At 54.8% G+C, this 24,605-nt stretch overlaps 6 protein-coding genes across 6 annotated transcripts; 3 read left to right on the top strand and 3 right to left on the bottom strand.

The window, feature by feature from the left end:
* Window positions 1-151: 151 nt before the first annotated feature.
* SPSK_00403 (uncharacterized protein) lies at window positions 152-3,254 on the top strand (the record flags this gene model as incomplete). The annotated part of the gene is made up of 2 exons (XM_016727372.1): window positions 152-2,354; window positions 2,419-3,254. The coding sequence occupies 2 exons, from the start codon at window positions 152-154 to the stop codon at window positions 3,252-3,254; spliced, it is 3,039 nt and encodes a 1,012-aa protein (XP_016582634.1).
* Window positions 3,255-3,752: 498 nt separating this feature from the next.
* SPSK_00444 (uncharacterized protein) lies at window positions 3,753-6,060 on the bottom strand (the record flags this gene model as incomplete). Its single annotated transcript, XM_016727413.1, has 3 exons — window positions 3,753-5,273; window positions 5,333-5,871; window positions 6,000-6,060. 3 exons carry the CDS (start codon window positions 6,058-6,060, stop codon window positions 3,753-3,755), a joined length of 2,121 nt encoding a protein of 706 aa, XP_016582633.1.
* A 1,765-nt stretch (window positions 6,061-7,825) lies between these two features.
* On the top strand, window positions 7,826-9,398 carry SPSK_00510 (glucosyll hydrolase family 43 protein; the record flags this gene model as incomplete). The annotated part of the gene is made up of 4 exons (XM_016727477.1): window positions 7,826-7,933; window positions 7,997-8,327; window positions 8,406-8,500; window positions 8,562-9,398. 4 exons carry the CDS (start codon window positions 7,826-7,828, stop codon window positions 9,396-9,398), a joined length of 1,371 nt encoding a protein of 456 aa, XP_016582632.1.
* Window positions 9,399-11,154: 1,756 nt separating this feature from the next.
* Window positions 11,155-11,827, bottom strand: SPSK_00594 (uncharacterized protein; the record flags this gene model as incomplete). The annotated part of the gene is made up of 2 exons (XM_016727560.1): window positions 11,155-11,411; window positions 11,584-11,827. The coding sequence occupies 2 exons, from the start codon at window positions 11,825-11,827 to the stop codon at window positions 11,155-11,157; spliced, it is 501 nt and encodes a 166-aa protein (XP_016582631.1).
* Window positions 11,828-16,408: 4,581 nt separating this feature from the next.
* On the top strand, window positions 16,409-19,058 carry SPSK_00423 (IQ motif containing GTPase activating protein; the record flags this gene model as incomplete). Its single annotated transcript, XM_016727392.1, has 4 exons — window positions 16,409-16,610; window positions 16,729-16,862; window positions 16,983-18,825; window positions 18,898-19,058. The coding sequence occupies 4 exons, from the start codon at window positions 16,409-16,411 to the stop codon at window positions 19,056-19,058; spliced, it is 2,340 nt and encodes a 779-aa protein (XP_016582630.1).
* A 1,475-nt stretch (window positions 19,059-20,533) lies between these two features.
* Window positions 20,534-24,384, bottom strand: SPSK_00384 (U3 small nucleolar RNA-associated protein 22; the record flags this gene model as incomplete). The annotated part of the gene is made up of 2 exons (XM_016727353.1): window positions 20,534-23,947; window positions 24,016-24,384. The coding sequence occupies 2 exons, from the start codon at window positions 24,382-24,384 to the stop codon at window positions 20,534-20,536; spliced, it is 3,783 nt and encodes a 1,260-aa protein (XP_016582629.1).
* Between the last annotated feature and the right edge of the window lie 221 nt (window positions 24,385-24,605).

Below are 24,605 nucleotides of genomic sequence, written 5' to 3'. Positions count from 1 at the left end.
ACGCCATAGGCAGCATACTTTGCGGCTCCGCTTCGTCCTTCGTCGCTGACTCTCATATATGGTCAGCAACTGGCCTGTTTTGTCTCCGAAAGAAGAAAGAGAACGCCACATTTTCCGTCGTTTGTTCGGATTGCTTGCGAGGTGCATCGGAATGGATGCGTCCAGAGGTCGACCGCCTTCTGTCGGCAAGCAGCACCGCCTTTCCGCCTCCGGCAAGCTCCTTACCAAGGAGCGGAGACGGTCGTCGTCGCGGTCGTCCATTTTGCGCCGTCTCAGTATGTCTGCCAACAATGTGCTAAACGCATCGGACGACGTTTCGACGTCCGCACCAGCGCCAGCGGCACGACAACCCGACAATGCAGGGCCCGGCAGCGTTCTGCCTGTTCAGAGCAGCAACAAACATCAACGTCAACAGCCAGTCGAATCGACGCCGGCACCGTCGGGTGGGCTCATGTCGTTCCGCAAACATTTTCGACGGTCAAAGAAGCAGCCTCTCGTCGCACCGGAGAGTGGCGTCGCTCCCACTAGGGATAGAGGCGGAACTGCCAATGCGCCGACGATCAGCGCCGGGAGTGAGACGTCGCCCACCATCGGGACCGGGGTCGCAAGTGACATTGCGAGTGGTGGTGGTAGCGACAGTGGTGGCAGTGAGAGCGAGAGTGTCATTGAGCCTTACGACAGCGCCGAGAACGAAACTGGCAGTGAAAGCATCATCGAGGCCTCTCGAAGCGCAGAAGACAACCTCGGGAGTCTGGATCCAACGACGACTGTTGGAATGCCACTCGTTTCGACACAGACGGCGAGGGCGAGGGCACCAAGCGTTCCAAAGACGGACAACCGGACGATAACACCGTCCATCCCGGCGAGTGGGAGATCGGACAACGAACCTGCCGACCAGCTGCCGCATCCTGAGCTGGCTCACCATCCGGAGCCAGCACAGCAGACCTCGACAACCTTTGTCGTGCCCGGTCCTCCTCCCCCAGTGCCTCCGAAGGAACCGAAACCGGCTAGTATCCTATCACCGCCAACCATACAGCCCAAGATCCCGGCACCTCCAGCGGCGGCCGGAGGCCCCACAACACGAGGGCCCCCTGCGCAGACCGACAGCGCGAGCAGCGCGCCGCCGTCAAAGTCTGTACCGAGCCTCCAAGCAATTCAGAGGGCAAACCAAGAACGGCAACAGCAGAATCCAGGTGGCCGTGTCTCAGCGCCGGTGACGATGAAAGATGCAAAGGAAAAGTCCGGTGGCATTCTCGGCGGCTTCAAGAAACTTCGGCGCTCTGATACTAAGCGTGGCAGCAGCTTGGATACCGCACGACCGCAACAGCCGCCTGCAAATACGAGCACTGATGCAACAATCAACATGCCGACGGCAGTCGCAACCTTGACCGTGAACGAGACTGTGGCGTTGGCACACGCGTCGGTCTTACATCAGACAACGCCGCAGGCACATCCGTCTCAGCAGCCACCTCCGGCCCAGGCCACAGCCGTGCCTCCCCCTCCACCCCCGATTCACTTGCCGCACAGTGAAGGTCGAGGAATCGACATCGACCATGTACCGGATAGTTTGCGTCCGGGAGGTGGTCAACCTGTACAACAGCACCGCCAACATCAACACCAGCTCCAGCAGCAACAGCCGCAGAGCCACCGACCTGGATACGAGCAGCCACCTCAACAGACGGAAATTGTACAGCAACAGAAACAGCAGCAGCAGCAGCAGCAGCAACTGCAGCAACAACCCCACCAACACCAGCAGCAGACTCCATGCCACAGCTGCAAAGCCTACTATGAAGCTGCGTGGGCGCAGTCCGAGATGAACATGTATGCTCTATCGTCACAGCTGGCTGCTGCCCACCAGCAGAGCGCAGGCCAGGTTGCCCTTTTGCACGAACGAGACGCCGAGATTGCCGAGCTGAACGCCCTCGTCGGCCGCCTGCGCACCCGTATTCAAGAGCAGGTGAAACAGCTCGAGCAACTGCCCGCTGGTCTACCAGGACTCAATACCATGTCGGGTCTCAATGGCTACGCAGCCGGCGGTGTCGGCCAGCTGCCCGATGGCCAGATCCGTTCTCGATGGAAGGGCCTGCGCTGGCAGATCCGGCAGTGTGTGGAGTCCCGCTTGGCCGCTCTGCCGCCCTCGTCTGCGGCGTCGGTGCCCGTATCGTCCGAGCGAGCACCCTTTTTGCGGCGCCTAACGCCCGACTTTGACAAGTTCTTAAACTCGCGCAAGGGTTCCGTCTATCTCGTGGAGGCAGCCATCTGGGCTGTTTTGGCGGATAGCGTGTTTGGTGGCGCCCGCCGGTCGAGCCGCATGTGTTGGGCGGCACGCTGGTCGACGTCTCTCGCAAAAATGAGTATGTACACATCCCTTTCACCTCCTGGTGTCAATCGTGATCATCGTTAAACGCATACTGACAGATGCAGACGACAATATGATGTACAGTCGCTCGACGGATCCGACATTCCACCAGTGGCGTGTGCAGACGGCTGTTTTTGTGAGTAGCCTGGATGCACCGGCCGAAGGCGACCAACAACAGCATCAGCAGCAGCAGCAGCAGCAGCAGCAGCAACAACAACAACAACAACAACAGCAGCAACAGTCGGTTGTGATTGCGCCATATGTCGAGGCGGTCGTGCGCCAGCTCGAGGTTGAAGTGGGTGTTTTGCTGGCTCTCGGGACAGGAGGTCCGGGTGGCGTTGAAGATGGAGGAGCCGGTGGTGCCACAGGCCACAGGGAAACGCCTCCTCCTCCTTTGTCACCGACTTCGTCTTCTTCGTCGTCGTCCGCTCTCCGGCATCAGCTCTATGATGTGGTCTCCGAAGCAATTGGCCTGGACGCGGATCTGTGCCAACAACGTGCATGGTTCTATGTCCATTACCCAACGTCGACAAGCGGCCAGCACTACGGCATGCCATTCGACCCACGGGAAATGGAGTCGGTCAATGTGACAAGCGAAACGACTCCGGCAAACAATGGGGATGGAAGTGAAACTTACCCTAGACTCTCCATGTCTGTCATGAACAGCAGCAGTAACAATGTCAACAGTGTGAGCACCAGCAATGGCCACCACGCGTCTGACGACATCACTCTTGTTGTGCGCCCAGCTCTGTTTAAAGCGGGAAACTCGCGTGGCGAGGATTACGGCCAGACAGTGTCGATCGAGCCGAGCATTGTGTGCCAGACGACACCTACCGGGCGTGGATTCCGGCGATGGGCAGGCGGTCGACGTGATCGGTCGCGGTCGAGAGGATGAACTCGTGATCCCTAGAATATTGGTGTCAAGTCCGAGTGTTGTCGTGAAGAACGGGTGACCGACACATTATGACCTGTGTTTTCTAACCCATGCAGACCTAACATCATGTTATGTTGTATCTTTGTATTCGTTTATATCCAATTTAAATTCTCCGTTTGATGTATGCAGGAGACACAAAGAAGCTTTTCGCGAAACTCAAAACGACAAAACGGCAACCCAAAAACAAATAACATTCCAAGAAAACGAGCAATTGTATTATCGTGTAAGAAGGAGACGACCTGTCACTCTTCAAACTCCCAACCCAACGCCGTGCTAAAACGAGCAATGAAGGCAAACGCTGCCCGAGCTCCGCCCAAAAAGACAAACTCGTACACGGATAGTATGTAGCGGTTAAGAATGTGCACAAGCAAAGCAGACCGACAAGTCCACCGAGAATAGTAAATGCCAAAAAAGTGAATGACGAGATCGCTTGTGTCTCATTATCATCGTCGCTTCAGATTAATTATTTGAAGGCTTGCCGATGCCTACTTCGGCGGAGGTGTGTTGCTGCTGCAGGTTGGCGTTGGACGCAGCCGGCCTGAGACGACCTGCACGCCGCGGTGGTGGTAGCTTGGGCGGCAGCTTTTTAATGCCCGCGCCGGCAGGGTGTGGAGAGGTGCGGTGTGTGTGGTGCGTGTGGTGCGTGTGTTCATGGGCCGTGTGTGCCGCAGCTGCTGCAGCTGCGGCTGTTGGGTTGGTTTCGCCGGATGCAGTGCCGTTTTCGTTGGATGTTGGTGCGGACCCAGAGCCCGCCAGAGCCTTTCCGGCAGCGGCTGACGCCGCCGAAGGAAGCGGGGGAGGGGGTGGTGGAGGTTGTTGATGAGGCTTCACGAGAACCACACCATGGCGATGCTTGGGAACAGCTGGTACAGCGCGTTTTGCCCCTCGTCTGCGCTCTGGCGGAACGGCGGGTGGTGCAGATTGTTTTGCCTTGGCTTTCGGGCTGGATGGTGTGGGACACGGGGGTGGATGTCCTTGGTTGAAGAGGTCTTCCTCCTTCGGGACAAACTCGACAGTCACAGCCGGTATAGGGTGGCTATCATCTCCCGCAGTGGCAGGGCCGGCCTTGTTATCCTCAGAGGACCATGCATCATAGTCGTCGTATGCCGAGTTTCGTAGCTCGGCCTCCGTGAACTCGGCCTTGCGGCTTGGCGTTTTAATACCAGGCTTTTCCTTGACAGCAGCTACATCTTCGACGCTGGCACGGCTAAGGTGGCCGTCAAGTGACAGGCTGATACCAAGGAATTTATTAACAACCTGATCGCGGTCTGCCTCGCCAGCGTTCTCTTCGGTGTTATTACTGTCATCAGTGATGAGGCTGCCAACAGTTGCGACGCTTCCGGCACTTGAAGAGGTGCTTGTGCGCGCCGTTGTCGTCGTGTCAAATGTAGTCACGGTGCCTAGTGTTCCTGCCGGGCTCGTGGGCGACGTTGGTGTCGATGTGGGCGGCGACGCGGCGCTGAGCCACTCGACCTTGGCCACCCGGTCCACGAGGCGGAGAGTGGTCTCGTCAGCAGGCGCAAAGTGGACGTTGCCCGAGCCGGAGAGGATGGCAAGCACCCGCAAAATCTCATCACGTTTGTATTGTGGCGGCTGGTTGAGTTGGGTGTGGGCGAGTAGTGGGTACAGCACGCGAAGGTAAGTGTGGCGGAGGGAAGCGGACTCATTGGGCAGATCGAGCAGATTGCGGATGATGACGTCGAGCAGCACGCGTAAATCGTTTGTGTAGAAATACTCGTACGTAGCGTGCGTTGTAAAGAGGAGGTAGAGAAGCTTGAGGATGAGCAGCTGCAGTGAGGTTTCCGTGGCACGGTTGAGCAGGAGGATGATGTTCTCGCCAAATGTGCGATAGAGCGGTCCATTGAGACTAAGAACCTTGACAACGCGGTTGGTCAAGGGCGCCGCAGGCGACATAGGATCGACCGCCGCGGTGGTGGCCGCAACCATGTACTGCTCATTGAGGATGAGCTGTGCGGTGGCCTGTTAGCATTCTTCTTTGCATCGGCCGTTTACACTTGAGGTCTGCCATTCTCGCTTACCAACACACGAATCACGGGGAAATGATACGGATCGTCGCTGTCGTCCGACATGTCCTCGATAACTTGGAACAGGTAGCCGACAAATCCATCGTCGACAGACAGGAGATCGGCCACGCGCACCCGTTCTACACGTGCCATCTCGTACATGAGTTCCAGCAGTAGGCGGTGCAAGCGGCGGTCGTCGTTGTAGCTGGCTTTGATCAGCTCGACGAGGCGGGCAAAGCAGCCCGCCTCGATCATCTGGGCAAATACCACGTCGTCTACGCGGCCGGCTAGAAGCAGGTAGTTGGCAATGGCGTGCAGTGGGCGGGACTCGTCCTCCTGCAGCAGACTGTAGACGATCTGCGTCCGAACATACTCGCGTACGTCGCTGCCAGAACACAACGGGCTATCCAGCAAGCAGCGTGAGCAGCGCGCCAGGTCGTCTTCGTCTTGTAGGAATTCGTCACGGCCCGATGCTACGAGATCAAGCCACGCTCGTAGCGCATCGTCTATCTCCTCGTGACTGGCGCAGGACGCCTGGACGGCGGACGCAAGATCTGTGAAAATGACCATCGTTAGCACTAGACGCAAATGTCGCGCGAGACCAAAGAGTCCGCTGCTTTCCCATTCGACCCATTCGATTCTGTCCTTCTATCAGACCCCCCACCCATCAATCAGCACGTACCATCCCAGAACCTCTCGGGCCCGCCCGAGGTTGCCTCGCCCACCTTGTCAGGTGGCCCCATTGTGGGAGAGTGTCGCGCGGGTCGTTATGTGAGTGTTGCAAGACGCATCACGAGAAGCGGTGGCTGCAAAAGGATAGTTCGAGGCAACGGGGGACGAGGCCTTTCACGTAGTCTTTGAAGCCTGTCGAGATTGCCGCTGTCGGCGGTATGGAAGGCGCGAAGCAGGAATCTCGTATCTCAATCATCAAATGAGGAAGCAACGACGGGCGAACGTCGGAAAGAAGGCCGGAGAGAACGACGGTGACAGCCAAATTGAGAAGGAGGTCAGTAGCCTGGTGCGGAAAGTCCAATGCAGCATGTGGTCGGAAAGGCGGAAGGTGCACCTTTGTGTTGGAGCAGCTGTGGCGTATCGCGGGCAGGTTTCTGTAGCAGTGGTAGCCTGTCGTGTGCTGGGATGGAAGTTGGCGACAAGAATTCCGGGCGATGGTAGCAGAAGAGAGTCGAAGACGAGAAGGAACATTGGACAGCCCTGGGGCACGCCAAGCACGTTTCGGTGCAGTGCCACCCCGCGCTGTGGCGCCAAGGGCAGGCCAGGTAGAGGTACCTGTGACAAGACCCTCTCGACCCTTTTTACTGTTGATACAAGGGACTTTTGGAGGGATTTAGTGGGTGACTAAGAATGCGAGGTACCGCCACTTCCCGAAGAACTTCCTAAAGAAAGGCGATCCTACCTCACCTGTGTATGCCTTGGCTTGAGATGACGGAGGAGGGAGTCTACCAACTCTTGTTGACCCACAAATGCCTATGACACACAACCAACTCTGAGTTGATATTTCGACTCATGTCGATGTAGTGCCAGCATTGCGATTGGAGGCCGATCGGGACATCTTGAGGCGAAACGAGGTGGCTGGCCGGGCGTCGATCAGAATCGCGGTGATGAGAAGTGACGGGGAGAGAAAAGGAAAAGAAAAGCAACTGACAGACATCACAAGCTCGATTGGTTAAACAAACCCCCAGCCGACAACAGCCGCCGTGTTGGATGCTGCATCTTGTCGATCGCTCGCGCAGCCGTTTCATCATTCTGAAAGAAAGTAACGGCTTGTTGGTCTCGACATTCCTATTCTTGGAGTCGACAAAATCGATGGCTTTGACGTTGGTCAACGCAGATACAGTGCGGGACGCTCAACGTACCTTTGCTTAATTTTGTGCTTTTTGTCTGGTGCAGCTCTTTGGGATATTAATAGGCCCGCCTTGTCTTGCAGCTTCACCTGGTGCTCGCCCTCGTTTGCGTTTCACTGTATTGATGAGTATCATCATGTCAAAGGACGCCGGCCCTGCGAGTGCGAGTGCGGGTGCAGTTGGACCACGTTGACTTCTTCTTTCCTTCCATGTTGTCCTCTCCCCGGATCCCTTACCCGCAAATATGACTTCCAGGTGGATGGCCAAGATGGTTTAATGCGTGGCGAGAGGCCGACGAACCGATCACAAGTCGCCGAAATCGACATTGGGTGCCTCAAACCCCACATGAAGCGGCAGGCAAGTGTCCCAAATTAATGTTCGCGGCAGGATAAAGCATCTGTACCAGGGCGGTGACGATATTGCGGATTGCGGTGGGCGGCCTTGCAATGATTTTTAGTGTTATGGCGCAGCCAATATGAGGAAGCGCGGCATAATACAGACACGTCGAGTTGAGATGAAAGGGTCGTTGGTTGCACTGCTCACCGGGACCTAGGAACCCGGAACCGTCCATGATATAAAAGTATGCCTGTCGCTCAAATGCGCAAATTTGGCAGGTCAACCGTTTGACGTTGCACGCATCACCATCATGGGTCTTCGATCGACGTGTGTTCTTCTGGCGGCCGCCTGTGCAAGTTATCTTCTGGTACCAGCCCGGGCGGCCTTACAGATTGTGCCAGGCGCATCATTGACGGCAGTAAGTACATGTGTCCGTTTGGCTTCCTCTTCAAACAGTCTCCATCCTAACAAGCATTACAAGTCCAACGGAGCGCATATGCAGGCGCACGGAGGTGGCGTTATCGAGGTCAACGGCACCTACTACCTCATCGGCGAGGACAAAACTGACGGCTCGGCATTCCAGAATGTCAACTGCTACTCGTCCCGTGACCTGGTGCAGTGGCACTACGAAGGCGCGCTGCTATCGCGAACGGGAAGTGGCGACCTGGGCCCGAACCGGGTGATCGAGCGGCCCAAGGTAGTCTACAACGACAAGACGCAAAAGTACGTGCTCTGGATGCATGTCGACAGCAGCAACTACGGCGAAGCAAAGACGGGCGTGGCCACAGGTGACACGGTGTGCGGGAAATACAGTGCGTGCGAATGCTGGGATGGAGGACATGGTAGACCGTCGTGGAAACGAAATGGAATAGGACGCTGATGCGCCCCAGCCTATCATAACAGTTTCCAGCCGCTCGGATTTCAGAGCCGCGACATGGGCCTGTTCAAAGACGACGATGGCAAGGCGTACTTGTTGTCAGAAGACGTGAGTTGACAACGTCACGTAACCGAGTAAAAATATAGCCTGGCCCTCGGCTAACCAACAGCGTGCCAATGGCCTCCGAATCATGCGGCTCTCCGACGATTACCTCTCTGTCGCCGCATCCACATATCTTTGGAAGGACCATATTGAGGCGCCGGCACTCATCAAGATCAAGGGCCGCTACTACATGTTCGGCAGCCACCTGTCAGGCTGGGACCCCAACGACAACGTTGTCAGCACGTCGACCTCGCTGACATCCGGCTGGTCTTCCTGGGCCACGTTCGCCGACAAGAATTCCAAGACGTACTCGTCACAGACGCACTATGTACTTCCGTACGGCTCCAGTGGCAACGTCATGTACATGGGCGACCGTTGGGTGTCGAAGAATTTGCGGGCCAGCACATACGTCTGGTTGCCCTTGACCATCTCGGGCACGTCCGTGACCATGAAAAACCACGCCGCATGGCTGCCCAATGTCGAGTCGATCCAGCCGTGGGCCAGTCACCCGGACGAAAAGTCGTACGCTGGCAACCAGGGTGCGTACGGAGGTGGAGCCAAGGCCGTGGACTGCAAGCCCTGCTCGGGCGGTAAAGCAGCGGGCTACGTAGGCGGACCAAGCCACGGAACGATCACGCTGTCGGGGCTGTCGGCGCCAAGTAGTGGAACGACCACGCTCATTGTCCGGTATGGCGTATCCGAGGCCAAGGGCCGGCAGGCCGACGTACGAATCAATGGCGGGTCGCCGATCCGGATGGACTTTTTACCCGGAGCTCAGAGTGGCAACATCGGCGAGAGCGTGTTGACGACGGCGCTCAAGTCTGGCAGTAACACGGTCGAATTTGCCGGCGTCGGCGATGCGTGGGGCCCTGACATTGACATTGTCGAGGTTCCCTCAGCATAAGATATGATGGGGCGGATGGGGACGACTGTCTCAAATTCAGATGGGATTATAGGCCTTTTGCAAGGTTGACAGTATGCGATAGAGCCGGTTATTCTGAATCATGTATCACGTATGTCGTATGCTCTACTGTTGAACAAAATACGTCGATAGCTGTCCAGTTTACGTTCCTCGTCCCTTGCGCAGTACTTCAGCCCCTTAGTCTTCCCATATTTTTTCTATCCAATCTTTCTACCCGAATGCAAAAGAGTCTTGTTATCATAATATGGTGTCGTGCAACCTTTTCAGATGCAGTAGGGTGGCACATGCACTGTAGGCCGTTCATCCGAGGGATGAGGTGGGATCAAATTTCTACCTTCGATACCCATGGTTCGGCAGACTTTGTCTCATATTTTCATTTTCGTTCATTTTTCATATTCAGTGTCGTTTCCTTCTGACCCCCACGATAACCGATGATGTTGTTCCTGCTGACTTTTCATCCACTTTTTTTTTTTCGCTATCGGCAGACGGACTCCGAGAAGTGACTGTAACAATATTCCCATCAACTGCCAACCGTACCGTTGTTGTTCTTGCGGCAAGTGATATCCCACAGGCTGCATTGCACATGCATGTGAACCCATACAAACTTACATCCAAGCTGTTTGGCCTCGCCAGCCGCCCGAGGCACTGACGAGCGTGCGAGCAAACCAACGTTGATGCAAGGCGCCGACATCACCAAACATCAGCCGACCCCTTTTATTTATTCTCAGAGTGCAACCTACGCCACAGGACGTTCGACGTACTAACAATTTCCTCTTTTACAACGTCTTTACACGTCGTCTCGTGCCTGTATCAAACGTCTTCCCCTCCTTGCGTGGACCCCTGGGCCGATTGTGTTTCATGGGCATATGCCTGCAGTCCTGCAGTCCCGTAAAGCTAGCGGCAGTGCAACGCTGTTCCTAGGCAAAGAGGGGCGTAGTGCAACGGTGACGAAGGCAACACTGAGATCGAAAAGACGAGAGTCACGACGGAGGGCAGGGAAGTGATGATCGAAACGAGCAGTTTCAAACTTGCCACCTTGCCATCGGCTGGGACTCTCACGCATACATCGTCGTCGCTGTTGCAACGGCGACAGGGTCGTCCTCCCTTTGTTCTGTGTTCTGGGCGCGGCAGTGCCTTTTCATCCGCTCCCGAGATGCCCGGTTCATCATTCTGCCCTTTCTTTTGGCGCGTTCCTTTTCACATTCTTCCCTTACGTTATAAGGTCCCCTTTTCTTATTGCATATGTCAGTTGTGCCCCCTCGTCTCTCCCAATCTTTTATCGTCCAATGCCTCGCCTGGCACTCACAGATATGATTTGTTCCGTCTTGTGATGCAGCGAAGATGGAGTCTTGTTTTCCTCTCGTTTGCTCCTCGTCGTTTTACCCACAACCGGTTCGTATCCTTGCTTTACTCTGTTCTGTCATCCCGTTTACTGCGACGTCAGACGCAACTTCTAATGATGCCACCCTCACGAGTCTCCTCGCCATGTTTTTGCAGTGTGCTCTTGTCTCCAAACACGGGTGCTAATAATAGACAGGATGCGAGAAAACCGTATTCCTCATGTTTCGTTTTGCGCCAGGCATCGCAATTTGACGGCATGCGGTGCGTGATGTGCGATCATCACCCAGCACCAAAATTGTTGATACAATATAATAATACGCCACTTTGCATATAAGTCTGTGCTCCGGTCGATGCCCGCAAGCACTTTCTTGGAAACATGCACGCTTGCTTAGCATCTTCAGCCCGTCGATACAAGTCCTGCAATGTCCTTCTCTAGCCGGTAATCTGCAAGACATTTTACACCAAAAGTGGATTGAGGAACATCATCGTGAAGAGTGTCCCAAAATGGTCTGGTCGTCGACTTTGGTGGTACCTCAATCTGCAATGTGTAAATGTGTATGTTGTAGTTTTCAGCCTGCCTCTGCGCCCCCTTCTCTTTCACAGTATACACGTTCGCCCGCTTCGCCTTTTGAGCCGCTTCTCGCCTTGTTGATCCTTTTGTCTCGGATGATCTTGTATGCAGAAACTAGACCACCACCAGTGCCCATAGAAAGAAACATTGCCCATACCATGTCAGTCGTGCCTGTAATCCTGCTTTGTCTACCCAAACACGGCACCACACATCACGACACAGCAGAGGGGCGAAGCTTACCTTCGAGATACATACCCTCAATATGTCGCGGCAGACCCAAAGCGAGGGCCGAGTCTCGTCTTCCATCGTCTGCCGACGTCTCGCTTGATGTGAGACCAGTGCCGCGCTCTCGCCCATTGTTGTGCTGCACCAAGCTGACCTCAGACCTGTGTTTCTCCTTCCCCGATCCTGCTTCTCTCGCTCCTGCCTGCCCCTTCGGCGTTGCTCTATCCTCACCACGCTCCTTCCCTTTTGCATCCTCGATAGACTCTAGCCCCATTTCCCTCCTGCAAGTACTTTGACAAACGGGCTTCGCCCCGTATCTTACTTCTCCGTTTTACGAACCAAGGATGACCCTTCTCATTGCCCCCCAGAACCCCTTCGAGCGCTCCGATCGTCCCTTCCCCCAGTATTCTGGTCCGCCTTCCCACTTTTCACTCTACCGCCCCACCCTTCCCTGCCAGCCAAGGTCACTTTACTCTGTACATTTGACTGCCACCTACGGAGTACGACAAACTTCATTTATTACGTCGCACGAGAGTACAGCAACACTGCATGATATACTCCATATTCTCTGTACCTACTCTTTCCCACTGTACCCCACGTGCCCACGACTCCCATACAACAGTCCTGCTTCGCCTTAGCTTATATCGTGATCGCCTGCCTTTTCTTATTGCCTAAGTAAGCCGTGCAAAATACAAAATTGACCGTCTCGAGTAGAGACACCAACACGGCCCAGTCCGTGTTCTTGACAGATAGCCGTTGCTTGCCCTTTGCCGTCGGTGTACAGTATATATTCATCCTGTGTGCCGACGACATGGCTCACCCACCATACGGACATGTCGTCCTCACTCGTCCTGCGTCCTTTTGCTTCGCGGCTGTAAGAAGCGAAATCACATTGTCTCGCATACCAGGCAACGACATATCGTATTTGCCCAGAAACCCGAGATCCAGTGGAGTGCAGACTCGTCGAGTTTACCAATGGCGGCGATCTGAAAAGGTTCAGCATGAAGAATACCAAAGAATGAATCAAAGTGGTGGGCCTTCGCTGCTCATATCAGACATAAACAATGACATCTCAGGTTCAGGCATTTGCATCGCCAGCTCTGGCGCTGCGACGCATGCGCTAAAACGATCCAGTCCATAGCGACCCGTCACAAGCGCTGAAAGGTCAAAAAGGCAACCTACTGCTCATTGTTGTTCCCAGCCGGCCACTAATCCCAGTTCTAAAATCATTCTGAGCCCTCTGTGTATCTTACCCTCCCGTCTTTTCTTTTTCCCTTTCCCCTCCTTCCTTCCCCTCCAGGGTACCTCGTGCACCTGCAAGTTCTCCACATGTATGCAGGTAGCGCCCGGGCCCCTTTTTGCATCCCGGCTTTAATCTCGTCTTCCATGCTCTGATCTTTTTGGCTTTGCCCTTTCTGCTTTCTTTTTCCTTTTTGTCATCTCTCTTTCAGAATGTCGTATCCTACTATCGTCGCCTTTCTTACGAATCATTCAGTCGCTCAAACGGGGTCTCCCCAATTCGTCTAATTCGGGTATTTTGTCAGAGATCCTAATTTTGTTTCTGCATTGGATTTCGTAATATTGCATTATCCTTTTTGTTTTCATGCCCTGTGGCGACTTCCCCAATTGAAAGACCTGCGCTAGTCTACCCCTGGGACTTGTGTACAAAGTACCTGGACTGACCTGATCGGGGGGGGGGGGGGGGCACTTCCCCTGGCTACTGGGGACTAGTCCTCCCTTGTTCTTACCCTTACCATTCGCCGTGCGGCGTCACTGCGTAATGATGACCCTAGCAACTGCGGGCTCTTTGCCATTTCGCACTCACGCGCACAATCGTGCCTTCTCAATATGCAAAAACTCTTGTGATGTCTGCACATCGCTCCTGCCCGGTATCCGTACGAAGTAGAATGCAAAGCAGACGCTTACTTTTCCAGTTTTTATTTTTTAAACTCCTCTGAGCCATGCAGTCCGTGCCGGTCTGTCCTTCCTCCCCCGTCGTTTACTTCATCTCTGCCCCCAACAAAACATCGTCATCGGCCCAACTTTGGCCTCAACCTGGCCAAGGCTTGTTAGCCATTGTGCAAGTATTTGTGTCCTCTTTTTTTTCAGGTTCATGTACGGAGTATTGTTGTCCACACCCTCTCGCGTCATGTCATTCCCGCAGCAGCCGCAATCAACCCGAGCCAACATGCACATTGGCTCAGAAGCATAATTCAGCATCTCAATCCCAAAATTTCAGTCGTCCGCAACCCAAACAAATAGCGCGCACCAACGGCCGACGCTAGCGCACTGTCCTTTCTTGCATCCCCTCTGTGCTCATCTGACTGCCCGTGGACACAGCCCGGGCGACGTAAGATATCTTAACGAGTCAACGCCGAACGCACGCACGCATCCATCAGGTCGGGCCACCCTCCAACTCGTGTTCATCTGAGCCCGTCCCTCCCTTCCCTGCCCTGTTGGTCCCAGGATACGCCCTGGCATCATCGGCAGACAGGCCTACCAACCGGAAGTTTTGCGTTCAGAATCCAGCAAAACCAGCGGCGATCAGCAGCACTGTACCACCACATAAAAGAATGGACAGAGTCAGTTGGCCATCATCGTCTCTCATTTTCGCCTCCCCCTTGTGCCCCTGGTTCTGAGACATGAAGGGAAGTATCCACTCCCTCTCGTCCACACGCAGACAAGAACACACGAATCGCCCCGTCGTATCTCTGCTGATGGCCGGCTTGCTTTTGACTTTTGCAGTCGTCATTATGTCCCTATTTTCGCTGCAAGCTCATGTCAAAAGTCCGGACGCATGGATGGTACGATTAAAGTTAACCAGGAGCGCCAATATGAACTAAACATCAGCAACAGCTTGAGACGAACCAACACAAATTCAACCCAACCAGGCAAGGAGGGGCAAGACATAAGACAAAGAACACGGAACAAGTGGCAAAGAAGGACAATACAAGAAAACACGACGGTCGACGAATCTCCCGTTGACGAACCGATTTTGTTCGTTCTAGGTTCCACGTTTCTCTTTTCCATCTGTGCCCAGCCACAGCACCAAACGACATCATCGAATCGTCACCGAATCATCGTTGTACGGAGTAACAATACGGAGTACTACGGAGAAGCAATAACCAAAAGTTTTGTCTACCACGCCTCGCAGCGCAACGCCGTGGCCCACTCCATCCGTTTGTGGACTTCACTGGCGTCTTGGCTACGCAGTAACTGCGCAGAATAGAGAACACTACGAACTAGTCCTTATGTAATTACCCTTATTTACACGGCGATGTTTTGCCATTACGAAAAGTGGCCAGCGGCTCCGGAATCAACTGGCTCAACTTCAACTTCGTTGATCTCCAGTCTTTTTCATTTGTTTTTTGTGCACGGGACATTCTCGACCGCCTTCTTTGGTGCGCTCGCTGTTCCCATCTTAGCTGGGCTCCAAGGTTCTCGTAAAACCAGACCAGGAACCCGACCAACAAACGACTAGCAACACGCGAACTAGCAAACGGCGCCGAAAAAGCAGGGAATTACAGAATACAGACAAAACAACACGAGGCAAGCCGGGTTGTCGAAAATAGGGGTAGCGGCGCCAGTTAAAAGAGAAGGAAAACTGTTGGAAATTCCCAGAGAGCTGCAATTGCGAAAGCAGACGAGAATCCGGGATCGACAATTGAACATCGAAACGCAAATATAGAAACGCAAAGACGCTGAAGCAACCGGACGGACTCCGCGATATCTTCCAAATTGTCGCGCCGGCCCTGGTCAGTCAGGAACAGACGTCTGTTGCCCGCCCTTGCGTCGATGCAACCCCTAAAGCGGCAGCCTGCCTTTGCCCACTCACTCTCTGCGCGTGCCGACAGCCCCATTGCCTCTCACGCTCGCCCACCCATTTCCATTTCTGTGTCTCCGCGCAACCTCCTCCTCGGCGCAAATCAACCTCTTCCCCAATCCGACCCACTACGGTCAACCCACACACACCCGTCTTCCGTTTTCGTTTCACTCCTGGCAGTCTCGCCCTGTGCCGTCATTCGCCCTCACTGGCCAAACACGATATCGCACTGAAACCGTTCCTGAATCCCGGCCAAAATCCCCTCTCTGCCTCTGTTGCATCCAAAAGATACACCACAGACCCGTGGGCTGCACCTCCCGCATGCACAGTCTCTCGTACACACCCACTCTTACCCACCCCCTCTTGTCCTGTCCTTGCTCCAGTGGTTTCTCTCCTGTCCCGTTTCTCTCTGGGACTCCACTCACGCGCGCATATTCTTTTTCCTCCCTCCCTCCTCCTTATCTGTCTACCGTCCCCCGGCTTCACTTTGCCTTCGCAAGTTTCTCCTCTTCGAGCCCTCGTTCACAACGTCGACCGTTGCTGTCGTTTGCTTTTTTTTTTCCAGATTCCTCTCTTTGCTCCCATCTTCGCGTTGAGGGCTCTCGACACAAATTTTGCGCCTTTTCATTCTTCAAAATCTACACTCGCCCGGTTTCAAATCCCTTGCAAACATTGCCGCCCATATTCTCGTCGCATGCTCATTTCGCTTGCCGACCAAAAACCTTTCCCTCTCAATTTTGACTTGACGACGGTTTCGACTTTCGCACATTGGTTACCGTTCAGCAATTTCATGCAACGTTGACATATACCATCGTCTTATCCCCACGACGCGACCAGTTTGAATCTAGAGCGCGCGCTCTTATCCAACTCCGAAAAAGGGGGCAAGCCTGACTGGCCGCCCGCTTGCACTCGTACAGTATCTTGATCTCGACCGGCCTCTTGATCTGTTGGTTTCTCGTCACTTCCCCGATTAAGTCTCCCAATCGTGCGCCCGGCCCGTGTCGTTACGATCTGCTGCCTGCACGGGGAACAATGTCGGTCATGTTGCATACACCTTCGCGAGCCTCGACTGCCTCATCGTCTTCGTTGCAACACATATCCCGACAAAACACCATGTCGTCCTACGATGGCACGCGGTCTGCCCGCCAATCCAAGCGGATTTCCATGTCGGCGCTGTACATGTCCATGTCCGCGCAAGAAACCGACTTGGAAATCGAGGATGAGCTGGCCAAAGGTGTGTATCCCCTCAGTATCGAGGCGCATGCTCTGCTTTCCGTTACATGCCCGTTCCTTCGTTGTATACATCCCCTGCACAATAGCTAACGCATTTTTGTCTCTTTTCTCCTTTGCAGCCCAGAAAGTGCTTCGCGAGCTCAAAGCCAAGATCTCGTCGCAGTCGAAACAGAACTTCGTCTTGGAAAAAGATGTGCGGTATCTCGATTCGAGAATCGCCCTCTTGATTCAGAACCGCATGGCCCTGGAAGAGGTACGTGTAAAAGGCGTGAAACTAAGCAGTCTGGTGGCATGCTAAATCGGCACCTGGTGCTGGACTGCGCTCGTTACAATCTGCTATTCCAACTACGTTTACTAATTTTCATCTCCCTAGCAAAACGAAGTTGCGAGCCGCCTCGAAGATGCCAACGAGCTGCAAGTCGGCGCGTTCCCCAACGACGACAAGACCCAAAAGTACGGCAACTTGATGTTTATGCTGCAGTCCGAGCCGCGTCACATTGCCCACCTTTGCCGTCTCGTATCCATGTCCGAAATCGACTCCCTCCTGCAGACCGTCATGTTCACAATCTACGGTAACCAGTACGAAAGCCGTGAAGAGCATTTGCTCTTGACCATGTTCCAGTCTGTGCTTACCTACCAATTCGACAACACGCCGGAATACTCGTCGCTGCTACGCGCCAACACTCCCGTCTCGCGCATGATGACGACCTACACGAGACGTGGTCCTGGCCAAAGTTTCCTCAAGGCCGTCCTCGCCGACCGCATTAACAGCCTGATCGAGCTGCACGACCTCGATCTTGAGATCAACCCCCTCAAGGTCTATGAGCGCATGGTCGAGCAGATTGAGGAGGACACCGGTAGCCTGCCTGCCTCGCTTCCGAAGGGCATCACGGCTGAGCAGGCGGCCGAGAACCCACAGGTTCAGGCTATCATTGAGCCGCGTCTGACGATGCTCAGCGAGATTGCCAACGGCTTCCTGACCACGATTATCGACGGTCTTGAAGACGCGCCATATGGTATCCGCTGGATCTGCAAGCAGATTCGCAGCCTGACCAAGCGCAAGTACCCGGACGCCAACGACCAGGTCATCTGTACGCTGATCGGCGGCTTTTTCTTCTTGCGCTTTATCAACCCGGCCATTGTGACGCCCAAGTCGTACATGCTTATCGAAGGCACCCCGGCCGACCGCCCACGCCGCACCCTGACGTTGATCGCCAAGATGCTGCAGAACCTGGCCAACAAGCCCTCATACGCCAAGGAGCCCTACATGGCCAAGCTACAACCATTCATCCAGCAAAACAAGGACCGCGTCAACAAGTTTATGCTCGATCTATGCGAGGTGCAGGACTTTTATGAGAGCCTCGAGATGGACAACTACGTGGCTCTGTCGAAGAAGGACCTCGAGCTTTCCATTACCCTTAACGAAATCTACGCCATGCATGCGCTTCTTGAGAAGCACCAGAATGAGCTCTACAAGGACAACAACTCTCATCTTGCCATCATGATGAACGAGCTCGGCGACGCACCCGCCCAGCTGCCCCGCAAGGAGAACCGTGTCATCAACCTTCCGCTCTTTAGTCGCTGGGAGGCTGCGCTCGACGACCTTACCTCCGCACTGGACATTACACAGGAAGAAGTCTTCTTCATGGAGGCCAAGTCCATTTTCGTACAAATCATGCGGTCCATCCCCGGCACCTCGTCCGTCGCTCGTCGCCCGTTGCGCTTGGAGAGAATTGCGGACGCTGCCGCCACCTCCAAGAACGACGTTGTCATGGTCCGAAAAGGCATCCGCGCCATGGAGCTCCTGAGCCAGCTGCAGGAGATGAAGGTCACGGACAAGTCCGATGGCTTTGCTGTGCTGCGCGACGAAGTCGAGCAGGAGTTGCAGCATCTTGGTTCGCTCAAGGAGGGTGTTCTTGCCGAGACCCAGAAGCTTTCCGAGGTCTTCTCCACCATTACTGGCCATAACACCTATCTCAACGGCCAGCTAGAGACATACAAGAGCTACCTTCACAACGTGCGCAGCCAGAGCGAAGGCACGCGTCGTAAGCCGCAGAAGCAACAGGTGCTGGGTCCCTACAAATTCACACACCAGCAGCTTGAGAAGGAGGGTGTCATTCAGAAGAGCAACGTTCCCGACAACCGGAGAGCGAACATTTATTTCAACTTTACGAGCCCGCTCCCCGGTACATTTGTGATTTCTCTGCACTACAAGGGTTTGTTTCCTCCCATTTTATTCGAATCCTTTACACTTCGTGCCTCCGATTTTCAACACTAACAGTTTATAGGACGCACACGTGGTCTCTTGGAGCTTGATCTGAAGCTTGACGATCTGTTGGAGATGCAAAAGGATAACCTGGATGAGCTGGACTTGGAGTATGTCCAGTTCAACGTGCCAAAGGTCCTGGCTCTCCTCAACAAGCGTTTCGCGAGAAAGAAGGGCTGGTAAAAGATGCGAGCATGGTCTCTCTTTGCAGCAACAACACTTCTCATTACTTCCTCTCTTCTCTCTATATCCGATACACGATCGTCGACGGCCGCAACTATATGACTCCCTCCCAGTGTTCTCCTTTATTCCATTTCCTTTTGACATTATGATACCACTTTCCGAAAGCACGTGTCCTTCACTTTCTATGTTTGTCAACCGGGCGATTCGTTACTGGCCTCTCAGCTCTTGCTTTCTCACTCTGTACTACCCATGCACGTACCATTTTTGTGTTTCTGATTTCTTTTGTCCGACTGCAATGCCTTCTTTGTAATTTATGCCTCTCCTTTGGCTGCTCTTTTGATTACCCTGCTGCTTTAGCTACCTGTTGGTTTTATTTCACACTCTTTGCTGTTTTACATGTACCGCTCAGCTTCTTGCTTGTCGTGCTACGTGACGACTGGAGACAACCATGTCCTCAGGGGAGTGGGGGAGGATTTCAAAAGGGGGGACTGAACCCTATTATACGTACTTATTATTTTCTAGCGCGTGTGAAGTGTTTGCAAGTGGAGGACGGTTTCTGTTTGGCCTATCTTTCGGCCATTTATTGGTCGACCCCCCGTCTATTTATTTACGTTGTTTCCTTGTCACTATTCCTTCATTCGTTCTAATCACCATTTTCAGAGCTCTCCAGCCTCGTTTACGTCTTTCACTTTTCTGTTCAGCTGATCTTATTAACATATTTTTTTCTTTGTTCACTCATCTCATACTCTGACAATTCCGGTTTCATGTAAAAGCCCATTTTAATTTCTTCCTTTTTTGTCTTTCGGAAGGACATGTAGCGTCTTCTTTTTGTGTGCTTTGCGATGTAATTCTATGTTGATTGCAATAATAGAACAGCAGAACGGCGTGCTTATATAGGACCACTTGCGCATATCGGCTGGCCCGGCAGCAAAACGACAAAAATCTATGTATTTGTCAATTTTTGCCCTTCATTATATATCCTGGGCTTGGTTGTTTTCTCAGGATTGCCATTAACATTCCCTTCCAAGTACGACGGCGCTGGTTTTCAAGTGTCTCTTGTGATTTATTTTACATCTATAACATAATTCACATACTTTTGTTTGTTACTGTCACGATGCAGCCATAACAGTGAATGAGATTGTAGATATGTGATATGAGTCCGCGTATGCAGTGTAACTGAGTGAAGTTAGACATCTTCAATGAATCTAATATTGAAGGAAACAAATGTTTTATAACAAAACAGTTATTTATTACGTTTTGTAGTGTTGATGCATAAAATGGGAAACGATAGTCACAAAAAAAAGAAAAAAGAAAAAAAATTAAGGGACAAAGCGGCTTGTTGTAAATAATGGAAACCCGTTCTCCAGAAATATACAGTAGTTCAACTTCAACTATGAATCAAATCATACGACATTCGCTATGCTAACAATTTTGTTCTAAACCTATTATATGCCAGTAAAATGTACAGTCTACACCTATTTCTCCACGACCTCAATACGGTCAATCAGCGAGCCGCCAATGCGTGCAATTTCAGCTAGGATGCCTTCACGGTTGACTTCGATGAGGGGCTCGGCGGCAGCGGCATCGTCGTTCTTGGCTTTGTTCCTCTTGTTTGCGGCAACCACGGGACGGAACGAGCATGGCACGTTGATGCGGAAGGACCGCGGGTGCAACTGCGGATTCCATAGAGCGGCGACAATGTGGTCGCCGTCATTGTCCTCGTCCCGAGGAGCGCCATAGAAGAAGACAATAGGACCGACACCACCGCCGCCTGCGCTCGCACCTCCACCGTAGACGTGGTCCAGCTGGTCCAGCAAGAGCCGGACCGGGTGAGCAGGCAAGACATGAAGATCGCGTCCGGTGCGGGCGTCCAGGTTCTTGTAAATGGATCGGCGCGGCTTAGAAGACGCGCTGCCACTGTTGCTGCCGTCCTCAGCAATGTCGCCCTTGACGAGGCGCTTGACGATGCGCGGCGACAAGTGGATGAGGATGTCAAAGTCACCGAGCGACGGCTGGAAGAGCAGAGCAGGATCGAGGTGGGCGCGACTCCCAGAGACGGTGGGCGACGACGACACGTCCGTCTCTTTGACCAGACGACAGGCGGCACGCGCTAGACTGGTCATGCGTGAGGCTACCACCTTGGACGGCTGCGGTCGGCTCTGGCCGCCGCTGCTGTCGGTGGTGAAGGCTGTGCCGCTGCTGTCGTGCGTGGTCGAGACAAAGAGAACGGTGTGGTTCATGTTCGGGTCGATCTTGCGCCAGGCTTCGAGACGTGTGCGTGGGTCGACGGCCTTGGCGGCAGCGGCAGCGGCTTCCTCCTCGGGCAGCATCGGTGCCATGCCCGACGTGTCGACCATGAGCGGCTCGGTGCGCCAGTCCCAGCGCGCGAGGAATTGCAGTACACGCAGTAGGCCTGGAGCCACACTCGCGGGCGTCTGCCAGGGATACGGCCGCAAGAACACGTGCAGCACGACGAGCTCGACAAACTCCTCGGACACGTGCGACGTCAGTTTGTGGGCGCTGAACCAGCGCTTCACGAGGCGGATCGTGGGCGACAGCGCCGGGAAGCGCGTGCAGTATGTTGCAATGGTCTGCGTGTGCAGCGGCAGCGTACTGAATGTGCGGCGCACGGCGGCCAGCAGGCTGGCGCTGGTGGTGCGCGTGTGCTGGTCGAGTGTCTTGTCGTGGGTCTGGCGCGACAGAATGGCCTCTTCGAGGTCGCTGTGGATGCGCAGGCGGAACGCAGCACTGTCTCGGTAGACAATGTCAAGGTAGGCCAGGTTGGCGAAGCTCGTCTTGCGGGTGCCGGCCTGCTCGTCGTTCTCGAGGCCGACAAAGGTCTCCAGGGAGCTGCTGTCGCCCCTTGCGGCCATGGCGGCCTCGAGCGACTCGCCAATGCGCAGCAGGAATGCCATCTTGGCGCGCTGGATGGCAGCCAGGTTGTCGGGCCACTTGCCGGACGCCTCGAAGAATAGGGCGACCTCCATCGGGTGCAGGACGGCCTTGGGCGACTGCACAGCAGGTGGTGAAATGGTAGCGGAGCGCAGCGCCGGGTCGATGGCCGAGACCTGGCGAACATGCAGTGGCAGGTCCTCGAGAGCACGGATGTCGGCCTCGAGAGTGGTAAAAGCCTCGCGCGCAAGCGTGAACGCGGCAGCGTCGACGACGGGTGTAATGGGCACAAGCGCCGAGAAGCTGCTCGCGGTATCGCTGCCGGCCACAACCTGAATATCTCCTTCCACAATGAGGCCCAGGCGTTGACCAAGGATGTAACGCGTAATCTCCTCGCACAGACCGGCCGGCGATTGGCCGGCCGTCCACACAAGCGTCTCGAGAATGCTGCCGTCCTTGAAGCGACGCAGCTCGGCGCGCTCGCCCCAGAACTCGCGGAACTTCTTGGCCTCTTTCTTGTCCTCGGCGGGCGGGCCGTGATCGATGTGGCGGGCCATGTTGGCAGCATCGAACGAGATGCAGAGAAGGACGTAGGTGGGTGGCGCACCCTTGGACGAGGGTTCGGGGAGCGTTGCATCGACCGACCAGGCCGAAGACGTCGGAAGCTGGATGTGGATCAGTTGTGCACGGTCGCCCAGGGCGCGCTTCATCGTCTGGAAGACGCTGTCGCCAAAGTCCCAGACGGCACCGTGGCGGCTGAGGTGGGCGGCCGCCTCGCTGTGTGCGGCAGAGGATGCCGAGGTCGGAAGGCGGAGGCGCACCACCATGTCGAAAGCCTCGAGGGGAATGTCGGCACGGGCGATGAACGTCGGCGTGAACTGATCAATGACAGAGTCGTCTTTGAGCAGATCGTGCGTGCGCTTGGCTTGCTGGCGCAGCAGACCCGCCGACCACGCGCTCATCTTGTAGGCGATGTTCAGCTGGCGACTGCCGGCATCGAACAGGACGGGTGTACCCTCCTTAATCGAATCAACATCGGCCACTTGGCCGCCGAGCACACGAGGCTTTGTGCGGAAGTCAGTGGAGGCCAGGAACTGGACAACAGCCTTGAAGATCTGCGTGCTGCTGAGCGAGGGCGAGAGGATCGATGCGGCCTTCTTGCCGGATGCTCCCGAGCCGGACGAGGTGCGCTTCTGGCTGCTGGTCTGCAACAGCAGCGCGACAACTGTTGCAAACTCAAAGGCACCAAAACCGCCGCGGGACATGGAACTGCCGAAGCCGCGCTGCTGCAGCCACACGCGGCCAAGGAGACACGCATCGACAAAGGCCGAGCAGGACTTCTGAGCCTGATGCAGCAGTTTGAGGTACGGCAGGTAGGCAGACTCGGCCTTGAGGGTAGTGTTGTAGAACGGCGTCGGCGGCAAGGTCTTTGATTCGCTCGATTCGGTAGTGGAGGTCGTCGTCGTCTCGGATGTGCCGGCGTCAGGCCGGAGGCAGTTCCTGCCGGCCAAGAGCTTCGTGGACGGGAACAAGCCACCAGGGCAGCAAGGCACAATGCGGATCTTGCACTCAAGAGTCGAATTCCGGCTCGTCTTTCCCGCGCTCGGAGTCGTCGCCTTGGGCGTGAGAACCAAAATCGGCAGCAGCGGATTGTCGCCGAGGTAGGCAAAGGACGCATCGGCTATCGCGTCGGAGAGGGCGGCCGACTTGGCGATGGCCTTGGTGACGTGTGCCAGATAGTAAGCGCGCTTGTAGAAGTACCGCAGGTTGAGGTAGTCCTTGTCTTGGAAGAGCGTCTTGGGCATCTCGACAATCATGTCGACGGTAGCATCGCGCTGCGAGCGGACCATCGTCTTGAGTACGTAGCTGCCGACGACGTTGCAGTGTGCTGGCGGCTCCATGGCGAGCTTGAGCAGCGAGTCTTCGGCAGGGTGGGGTGTCGGGTAGGGGATCTTGATTGCGTTCTTTTTCTCAAAGGACGCGGAGGCTTTCGAGATCTGTTTGGGGACAAAATCAGAATTTAATTGTTTCAAGCGTTGGGAGGAAAGGACGCTGTAGAACCCACCAGCATCGGCCCGTGAGTGTCGACCGACTCGACGGCCGTCTTGACATTGCGCAACAGCTCCTCCGCATTGGGCAGCATCTTTCCGTAGTCGACACGGCTCTGCTGCAACAGCTCGGCCGTTTCGAGGATAAAGGTGCTTGGCCGGAAGAGGCCAGCCGACGCGGCGGCCGCATCAAAGGGCAGCGCCCCGTAGGGCTCGCCGGCACCCGAGTGGTCGGTCTTGCGCCGCTTGGCCGGATTGGCGTCCATATCTTGGGTTGTGGGTAGGGCTAGCCACTGTCGGGTGAGGGTCGTGATGGTTGCCGATTGACGGTTGGCAGGATGTTGACCTGTTGGTGATGATTTCTTAGTAGCGCCGGAGCTGCCCATAGCGACTACCCTAAAAAAAAAAAAACTGCAAAAACAGGCGGCGATAAGAAATAAGCTTATCGCGATAAGAACGATAAGAACGGATGATTGTTATCACACTCCGGCGGGGGAGGCCGACTTGGACGCCTGAAGCTTCAGCGCATTTAGGGAGCTGCATCTCGCTAAATCAACGCCAAACAGGCGCAGCGCCATCGGCCAGCAACAACCTGACCTGCATCGAG

Source organism: Sporothrix schenckii (assembly GCF_000961545.1).
Source record: "Sporothrix schenckii 1099-18 chromosome Unknown Cont49, whole genome shotgun sequence".
Lineage (NCBI taxonomy): Eukaryota > Fungi > Ascomycota > Sordariomycetes > Ophiostomatales > Ophiostomataceae > Sporothrix > Sporothrix schenckii.
This window is presented reverse-complemented; position numbering and strand designations above follow the sequence as displayed.